The sequence below is a fragment of the Saccopteryx bilineata genome, chromosome 5 (assembly GCF_036850765.1).
Source record: "Saccopteryx bilineata isolate mSacBil1 chromosome 5, mSacBil1_pri_phased_curated, whole genome shotgun sequence".
Lineage (NCBI taxonomy): Eukaryota > Metazoa > Chordata > Mammalia > Chiroptera > Emballonuridae > Saccopteryx > Saccopteryx bilineata.
This window is the reverse complement of record NC_089494.1, coordinates 1,143,375-1,152,447: the sequence shown is the minus strand read 5'-3', so window position 1 is coordinate 1,152,447 and position 9,073 is coordinate 1,143,375. Positions and strand designations below refer to the sequence as shown.

The following is a 9,073-nucleotide window of genomic DNA, read 5'->3' as shown; positions in this document are numbered from 1 at the left end:
ACGCCCACCAGGGGGCGATGCTCTGCCCCTCCGGGGCGTCGCTCTGTTGAGACCAGAGCCACTCTAGCGCCTGAGGCAGAGACTAAGGAGCCATCCCCAGCGCCCAGGCCATCTTTGCTCCAATGGAGCCTTGGCTGCAGGAGGGGAAGAGAGAGACAGAGAGGAAGGAGAGGGGGAGGGGTGGAAAAACAGATGGGTGCTTCTCCTGTGTGCCCTGGCCGGGAATCGAACCCGGGACTTCTGCACGCTAGGCCGACGCTCTACCACTGAGCCAACCGGCCAGGGCCCAGAGACTAGTTTTTTGAAGGATAAAATAACTTTTAGCGATTTCTTAACACCCGCCCCAAAGCTGAACGCCATCTAAATCTGGTCTCCGCGGTCAGATTCAGACCTCGCTGTGGGAGGGTCGGGTTCCCACACCTTTTACTGAAGAGCATGGAGCTGTCCAGGGTCCTTGAATCCTCAGAGGCAGCACTCTCGCTGCCCTTCCCCTCCAGCCGGTCATCATTTGGGACTTTGTAAAATAAGGCTGAGGAATAACCACCTTCCATGTCTCTCGTCTTTGAACCTGGAAGCAAAGCCGGAGACCCACATTAGCTCTCAGGGCTCCTAGCCGACGCCCACTGACCGCCCAGAGCCCCATCGGCCTTGGAGAAACGCCCCCCTACCTAGCCCGACCGGGACTAAGGCTGCGCCCCCACCCCAGTCACATTGTGTTAGAACCCCGACACTTTTGCCAGAGCTTCAACGGTGTTCCTGTCCCTTCTGTATTGTGAGAACCACAGGAAGGACCATCGGGGCCACCCTCCCACGACCACAAGTTAGATCCATGTGGTGGGGTCAGCCCTGCGCCAGCTAATTGCCCGAGAGCGGGACACAGTGAGCGGGCTCTCCCTTCCCCCGGGGTCCGCGGGAGCCAGCCCGCGAGGGCGACGGGACCGGGCGCTGGGGTACGATTACCAGCCAGCCCCGAACTCAGAGCCAGCCTACCACGCATGTCAGGTCCCAGAACTATTTCTGCACCTCCCCCGGGGTCGTGTGACTCACGCCTAGGCCCCCATCACCATCCTCCACGGAGCTCGGAGATCCCCGCTCCCCGGACTTCGGCTCACCGCGACTAGCTGCTTCTCCGCGGGGATCCCGACCGCGCTCCTGCCGCGGGGTGGCTCCGAGGCTCGGCGAGCTCGCCGCAGCAGCAGCAGCAAAGCAGACGGGTCACCAGCCTCCTCCACTGCCGCCACCACGCTGGAGAGCCCGGGAGCGTCGGGTTTCCCTGGAGACCGGGCCCCGCCCACGTACCCGCCCAGCTCTCTCTGTCTCCGCCAATCCCACGCCCGGCCTCGCCAAGACACGCCCACAGGCACGCCCCTCAGCACTCAGACTCGCCCCCGGCGCCCGTGGGTCGGTGGGTGCCAGGTGTGCCTGTCTGTGACCGCACAGTATTCCTGGCCCCCTGGCCCCTCCGCCTGCTCCCACTTGGTGTCCCCCACTCGGTGCCTTTCAACGGTCCTGCACCTCCGCGAGTGCTGCTGGCGAGAGCGCAGGGACCCAGCAGGTCGTTCGTGACCCCGACCTCGACGTGCAGCAGAAGACTGAGCGGGTCAGCCTCTGGAGCAAGGGCTTCCCAGGGGGACACAGGGCGAAGTGCTCCCAAGGACGCCCAAAGAGAGCCCTGAGGACACTGAGGCACAACCGAGGGATAAATGAACTTGTCCACGGTTGGTCGCGGTAGAGCTGGTATTTGATCAAGCTCTGCCCAGAGTCTAAAGCCATCTGTTGAATCGATGTTCGTGGAAGGCACGGAGGGGAGCTCGTGGTATGGTGGGGAACAAGGTGAGGTAGGGCCCATGGTCACTGGGAAGGACTTTATGGAGAGATTTCTGAGCAGGGTTCCAGAGGACGCATAGGAGTTCTCTGACCAGGAGAGAGAGTGCACACTTCAGGGAACTGGGCAAGTATGTGCAAAAACACAAAGGTGGGAAACAGTACAAAGACTTTCTGTAGCTGAAGCAGTTGGGACTTCCCTGGTGGTGGGGTGGGGAGGGAGATAGAGATGCATTATTTTTTTCCCAATGTATAGAAGTTTCCAAAACACCTTTTCTTTTTGGACCACGTTTTAGTATTTAGAATTTTTTCCCAATCTCACCAAATTGCCAGAGATAGTTATTTTTATTTTTAAAAAACACACAACTATTGTTTAGTCTTTTATACTGGGTGAAGTATTAGTCTCCTGAAGCTACTGTAACAGAGCATGACAAACTGGGAGGCTGAAATTAACAAGTTATTCCTTCCTCTGTGTTAGGGTCTCCAGACCTTCCTCTCCTTATAAGGATACTTACTAGTCCAGTGGACTTATAAATCCAGTACTTCACTACATCTGCAAAGATCCTATTTTCAAATAAGGTCATGAACGGGCACCAGCAGTTAGGACTTCACCATTCAATCCACAACAGGTTTGTAGGATACTTTGAAGTTTTAGTTGACTGTTTTCATAAACAAAGTTCACAGACAGCTGTTTGTCTCTGCTCAGCTTCCCAAACTGCAGTTGGAGGGGGCAGAAAGGCTCCCCTCAGGAAGCTGGTGTCAGGTCCAGAAGAGGGTGGCCCAAACTAAACATAGCAATCAAGGTGGAGAAAATAGATGAGATAGATTTGTTACCCATTCCTTAACTCAATGGAATGAGGAAACGTGAAGTATCAGGTAGGAGGCCTTGGAATAGAAAACGCACTTCATCCTGCAACAAAAAGGGGTGATTTGCTGGCTCAGGAAACCAAATAGTGCAGAATGCGGAGGTCTTCAGGTTTGGTTTGATTCATGTCAAGGTCCTTGTGTTTCCCAATTTGGAATTCACTCAAAGCTGCCCTCCCCTGTGGTGTTAAGGAGAAAATGGAGACCTACCTACCTCCATGCTTCTCACCTCTTTGGATCATGAGAGCCTAAGCCCTCTGATGAATCAGCCACGGGAAAACACCTTTACTGATTGGCTAGAGGTAACCAGGACCCACTTCTGGAACTGGGAGCAGAAAATCTACTTGGGCGGCTCCCACGAAGTTGGGAAAATGGGAATTCCATTGTCTCTCCATCCTAAGAAAGTTAAGAGTCTGTCCTGAGGGGAGAAGAGGGAAAATGATTCTGGGAGGGCCTCTGGGGGGCAGCCAATGCAGACCAATGTTCAAGAGCCCAGGTTGCAATAAAGACCTGACAGTTACCAATGCTTGGTGGCTGTAGCTGAAACGGAGAGAATCAAGATCATCCAGAGATTGTATAGGTTCATTTTGTCAGATTTATCCAATACTAAGTGCATGGGTGAGGGGGGGGGTGTCACTACTGAAGAATAACCCCTGGTAGAATAAATAGCAAATTTTAAGTAAACAATGGAGATGAATCAGAAAAAAAAATTTTACTGTTAGATATTGAAACTGCAACTAAATATATGTAATGCTGCAAAACAAGTTACTTTTCACTGAAACCATTCCCTGAAAGGCACTGGCCATCAGAAAAACCTATTGAAGAGGTCTTTTTAGTAAATCTTACTGAAGAGGCAACAGTGTGGACATTAAATGATAATTTTGGGGACATGACTGTAACTTTAAAAATTAAATGATTAAGGAAAATAAAAACGACAAAAATACTGGCCTAGGAAGAAATGATGAAAAGTTCACGGCAAATAGCTTTATTTACATGAAACACACTTTACAATAAAAAGGGAAATAAAATGTAGAAATTTCAAAGGGCAATTTATTAGGAAGCAGATAACAGATGGCATAATAAGCATGAAACCGTACGGAAGCACCTGAGCGGCAATGCAGTTACAAGTAGCTTTGTATTAATACACAAAAGCAGGCGGTTTACCAGGACCATATGGAGAGCACCAGTCAAGGACCGGATAACAATCTGTGATGCCCCCCCCCCGCCGTTTCTCTACACCAGCCATTTTCAACCCTTACCTCATGGTACACATAATTACTAAAATTCTGAGGCACATCAAAAAATGTATATATATTTTTTGCCAGTTTGACAAGAAACAGGCATACCTTCGCTTCATTCACACCAGACAGCTATTGTTGTAATGGCTACTGTCATTTTATTTTTTTTACTTGACAACGTAAAGAGGTCAGTGCCCTAACGAGTCAGGTACTGCATAATGTCCTGGCCCACTAGTCGAAAATTGCTGTGCTATATGGGAGCCACTACTTGAGACACCCCCCACCCCACCCCCACCCCGTTCCCAAGCCTGGCTGCTGCCCTGGGTGCAGCTGTCCCGTCAGGGGAACCTCCCCAGGTCCCAGGAGGACCTGCACCTGCAGCTGTAGCTGTAGAAGCCCCGCCCACTGTTTGGCTGCCAGGCCCCGCCCACCAGCTGCCAATCAGCGCAGGACCTGACCAGTAAGGAGGGCCTCTGTGGGCGGGCCAGGCTCCTGCACAGCACGATGTTGCTCCAACCAGGCGGCCCTCCGAAGGCTTTCGGACCTGGCCCGGCTGTCAGACGGCCCAAAAATAGAGCCCCCGGCGCCGGGGTCATGGAGTCAGGACGAGCCGGACGCCTCGGGGGCACCGAGGCCGCTCCGCCGCCGTTCGCGCACGTCGCCCCCTCGCTCTTCCTCGGGAACGCGCGCGCCGCGGCCGCCCCGGAGCTGCTGGCGCGCGCGCGCGTCACCCTGTGCGTCAACGTCTCGCGCCAGCAGCCCGGCCCGCGCGCGCCCGGCGTGGCTGAGCTGCGCGTGCCCGTGTTCGACGACCCGGCCGAGGACTTGCTGGCGCACCTGGAGCCCACCTGCGCTGCCATGGAGGCCGCGGTGCGCGCCGGCGGTGCCTGCCTGGTCTACTGCAAGAACGGCCGCAGCCGCTCGGCCGCTGTCTGCACGGCCTATCTCATGCGGCACCGGGGACTCACCCTGGCGCAGGCCTTCCAGGTGGGCGGGTTTTCCGGTCCTTGGAGGCGGGACTTCCGGTGGGGTGGGAGCGGGCTGCCCGGAGGGGCGGGGCGGGACGCGTTCGTGGGCCTTGTAACGAGCACCGCACAGCGTTTCAACTAGTCCGGTTGTTTGCAGACCGTGAAGAGCGCCCGGCCCGTGGCCGAGCCCAACCCTGGCTTCTGGTCTCAGCTCCAGAAGTACGAGGAGGCCCTGCAGTCCAGGTCCGGCCTGCCCCGGGACCCCTCTGGACAGTGAGCCCGGATTGATCAGGTCCACCCGCCCCCCCCCCCCCAAGCCAGGGCTCGGAGTTTCCCGGGATGCGGTAGTCGGTGTACAGCCTCAATTTATTAGACAGGGTTTGGTCGGGTATATATCAAAACCGCTTGACCTTTAGGCAGAAGGACATTTATTCCAGGGAAATCAAGGCTGGGATCCAAGGTCAGGAAGTTCAGGCGTCACACAGACCCGCCACCAAGATACTGGCCGCTGGCCACCCTGACGTGGGCGACTCTGGGGGAAGGACTCCTGGGGCTCCTGGCAAACTCTCCTGCCTGTCGCCTGCTGGAGCCAGAGTGACTTTTCCCCGGCCTCACACTGGTCTCCTTTCAGAACCCAACACATGATCCAACCCACGGGGGGCCCATGGTTTCCAGATTTGTAGCTGCTGCCACATGCAGGCGAAGGTACAAGGCTAACGAACCGCAGAGCGTATCCACCTCTCACCTTATTTACCTCCCAGTTTCAGCAACAGCATGGAGCCCTGCCTGACTTCCTGTCGCCACCTTCGCACTGAGGATGCACCAGCCACCTGTGCATCTGAGCGTGTGCATGCCTCTTCTAGTTCACGGGCACCTCACCTGGACCGCCCATGGCCTAAAGACAGTGCTGGAAAGTTCATCACCGTGAACGCTTCTTAAATAAAATAGTGAGGGGGGCGGGGAGGAAAATTGGGTGATACATCTAATTGTTGATGCCAATTCAATGCCAACAGGAATCCCCAATTTGGGGTGTGGTGAAGAAGGAAACGTTATTCAGTGCAGAACAGCTGAATTGGGACACAGTGGTTTTTTAAACAGCCCAGCCCCTCTCTGGCTAGACCACTCTGTTCTACTCACCCAACTCGTCAGTGTTCTGCTCCACTCTGCACTGTATTGGTCTGCTTCGTGGTTTTCTGGGATTCTCTGATCCGCTCTAGAAAGACACCTTTGGTGTCAGTTCAACCAGGGTAACAATCATCTTCAGTCTTAGGTGAAAAGGAAAGCAAGTCTCTCAGAGCCAGAGGGGAGCTGGCTTATAAAGACATAAGTCCCCAACCCTTGTCTCTGCTTGGTCTGTCCTCATGCAAATGAGGACTTCACATCCTCACAGTTTTGACTTCAAATCAAGGCACTATCTTGATTGGTCAGAATAGAGTTGCTCTGGTTGGGAAGAGCTTCCCCATTGGATGAGGAAAGCTTCAGTCCTATTGGTCAAAATAGGAACTCTTGCAAAAGTCTGACTCAGAGGACAGGTACACAGGGCAGCCTCCTCCCTGAAGTCCAGTTTGCATGAAAAGCTCTTGTGTAGAAATGACTGCTAGGCTCTTTTTCTTAAAGTTTAAGCCCAGTTAGCCAGCAGAAGCCCTTCTTAGTAGGTCTTCTTTCTCAGGTTTACAATGTGAATTCCAGACATTATAATTTCTGGTTAATGTAGAGAGATATATACATAATGAGATAATGAATAAAATAATAGCAGTTGATGTTTATCATCTTTTCTACTGCTCATTTCATGTCCCATCCACCCTCAGCCAGCTCCTTGCTAGTGCTGGGCTTTCCAGATGAGGTGGCTTGAGTCTTGACCCTGCAGTGTCTTCAGTGGCCCTGCCTGCATTACTGCTCTGGTTACCTTTACACCACCTGGGAGGGGTCAAGAGAGTGTACTGAGCTCCAGCAGGCTCCTCCGATCCCCACTGAGCAGCAGCACAACCCCACTGCCCCCTGGAAGTCAGGATCAGTCACTCCACCCAGTAGAGCAACCCTGATTTGCCTGATGCCTCTGGTGTGAGGTGGTGACTCAGCCTCTCATCCAGGGCAACATGGCATGTCTCTGGGTGGAAGCATTCTACCTGGGGATGAAGACCTCTGACCCAGAGCCCAAAGTTGTGGGAAAGGGAAGCTCACACTTTGTGAGTGAGGCGTGAGTGGTTGTGAAAGGAGTGCCCCCTTCCGCACTCTCTTGCTCCTGCACCTGTGACTGTAATAATGCCATCCATGGGCTCAGATCATACACATCCAGCCCCACTTGATGTCACCAGTCAGTTGCCCCCATCCCTAAGAGCCATGGTCCCAGTCATAACTTCTGCCACCTTAATTGAAGGTTTGTCAGCTGCCGCTTCCCCCAAGCCCCTCATAGATCACCATTTCATCAGCCCCGTAGGGGTTTACTGCCATCTTCTCCACTTGGCAAGTGCCCCAGCAGCTCCATCTGCCATCTTGGGAGCTGAGCAGTTTACCCTGTTAGAAGGTCAGGAGCAAGGACCTGAGTGCACCCCTATTCACGGCACTTTTGATGCTGACCCTGGGTGATAAGGGTGCAAAGGTGATAGAGCCCAGGCCAGCTTGAAGGACATCTGTGGGTCACGTCAGCTTTTTATCCCACCAGCTCTGTTCTGAGGATCATCCAACGATGGCTCCTTCAGGGACCCAATAACCCCTAAGACATCTGTCCAAGGGACAATACAGCCCCCTCCTGAATGCCACTTCCTCCTGGAAGCCCTTGCTTCCACGTCTCCTAGCAGGGGAGGCCACTCTCTTCCCTGGAGCCTGCTACTTAAATGGGGATGCACTGACCACATGCCTTAGGGGAGGCTGGTGTCGGTAGAATGTCAGCAGTCTGCCCCAGCCGGTCAGGATTTGATCACCCAAAGGCTAGAGTATGAAGATTCCTGTAGGGGAAAACCCAGCCTCTGGCAGTCCAGCCCTCCACGTTTCTTTCCCCTGGTGAGGTCAGGGCAGGGTGAGGCCTGGGCCCAGCAGGACAGGGATGGGTCGGTCGGGAGTAGAGATCACTGCTGTGGGCTTCACAATTCATAAGGTGCCTTGGTGGGCTGACATTAATACTTAAAAACAGGTCTGTTTGCTCCTTCAAGACTGACTTGTGTTTGCTCCTTATATCAATGTGCAGTGGCAGGCACCCCACCCTGAAGGCTAAGGCGGTAAGAGCTCCTCTGGACCAGCAAGGCTGCCCCACTGTACCACTCCTGTGTGCAGAGCTGGTCACATGGACATGCCCAGGGCCCTCCAGGAGAGATGGGATGAGACCCAACCCCTTCCTCCCCAAATCCAGGGGCTGCTGATGTTAACTTACCCTCAGGGCTCAGGTAGCTGGTAGGCCTGCCTGAGGGTGATTGGGGTGGGCTGTTGAAGGCGCCCGTGTGCAGTCCCATGTTCTAGCCCCAGTGCCGCTGGCCTGCACGTGGAGCTCAGAGAGGCTGGTCCACTGGGAGTGCCAACTAAAACACTGCCCTCGTACCCTAGGCAGGCGCTGGGCCACTGAAGGCAGCAAGGACTGATCGGACCCCAGTCCTCTTCCTACGAGTCTTCCTCCAGATGACTGCAGGGCTCCTAGGGAATCTGGGGTTGAGGCCCCAAAGGGAGGCTGTGCCCCCCAGCTAAGACTGCACGTGGGAACCTGCCTCAGTGCACTTGCTCTGCGTCAGTGAACACACATCCTCCCTCTCAGCAGTACTTCCCATCCCTGGGGTTGGGGGCAGGCACCAGCACGCGGTTACAGATGGGGCCACTGAGTCCCGAAGATTCAACAGGACTCAGGGATGACACGGAGGTCAAGTGCAGTATCTCAGTTTAGCCCCAGACCTTGGCACATGGCAGTGCTGCAGGGGAGACAGGTGTGTGGGCTCCTGGGTGCTCCCTCAGGCCCTGAGTTCTTCTTACAGAAAGCTGACGGCAACATCTTGGTGGCCCCTCTCACTCCACAGCTTTGAGGTCCACCTGACACTCTCCCACTGAGCATCCTGCCTGGTCTGCAGCTGTCACCCTCTGAGCTCAGCACCCGCACAGGACTGTGTGCAGGTGGGTTGGTGGTAGGCAGGCCAGGTCCTTTTATTGCCCCAGCATGCACCCCCCAACACAATCTGGCCTTCAGAGCCCTGCAGACCA

The 9,073-nt window shown here is 54.7% G+C and overlaps 1 protein-coding gene across 3 annotated transcripts; it reads left to right on the top strand.

Moving 5' to 3' along the window:
* The first annotated feature begins 4,326 nt into the window (after positions 1 to 4,326).
* DUSP28 (dual specificity phosphatase 28) lies at positions 4,327 to 6,666 on the top strand. Of its 3 annotated transcripts, none has more exons than XM_066280930.1 (3): positions 4,327 to 4,913; positions 5,052 to 5,137; positions 5,656 to 6,666. In XM_066280930.1, the coding sequence occupies exons 1-3, from the start codon at positions 4,431 to 4,433 to the stop codon at positions 5,831 to 5,833; spliced, it is 747 nt and encodes a 248-aa protein (XP_066137027.1). In that variant the 5' UTR covers positions 4,327 to 4,430; the 3' UTR covers positions 5,834 to 6,666. The 3 variants fall into 3 exon arrangements, with proteins under 3 accessions (XP_066137027.1, XP_066137028.1, XP_066137029.1); XM_066280931.1 differs by having other exon boundaries at positions 5,526 to 5,794; XM_066280932.1 differs by having other exon boundaries at positions 5,052 to 5,186; positions 5,526 to 5,794.
* The last annotated feature ends 2,407 nt before the right edge of the window (positions 6,667 to 9,073 follow it).

What these genes read in the sequence shown, in the direction of transcription:
- DUSP28 (XM_066280930.1), top strand. Translation starts at nt 4,431, where the DNA reads ATGTTGCTCCAACCAGGCGGCCCTCCGAAGGCTTTCGGACCTGGCCCG. An exon ending in CCCTGGCGCAGGCCTTCCAG is followed by an intron (nt 4,914 to 5,051) that starts GTGGGCGGGTTT and finishes GGTTGTTTGCAG; the next exon opens with ACCGTGAAGAGCGCCCGGCC. An exon ending in GAGGAGGCCCTGCAGTCCAG is followed by an intron (nt 5,138 to 5,655) that starts GTCCGGCCTGCC and finishes TTTACCTCCCAG; the next exon opens with TTTCAGCAACAGCATGGAGC.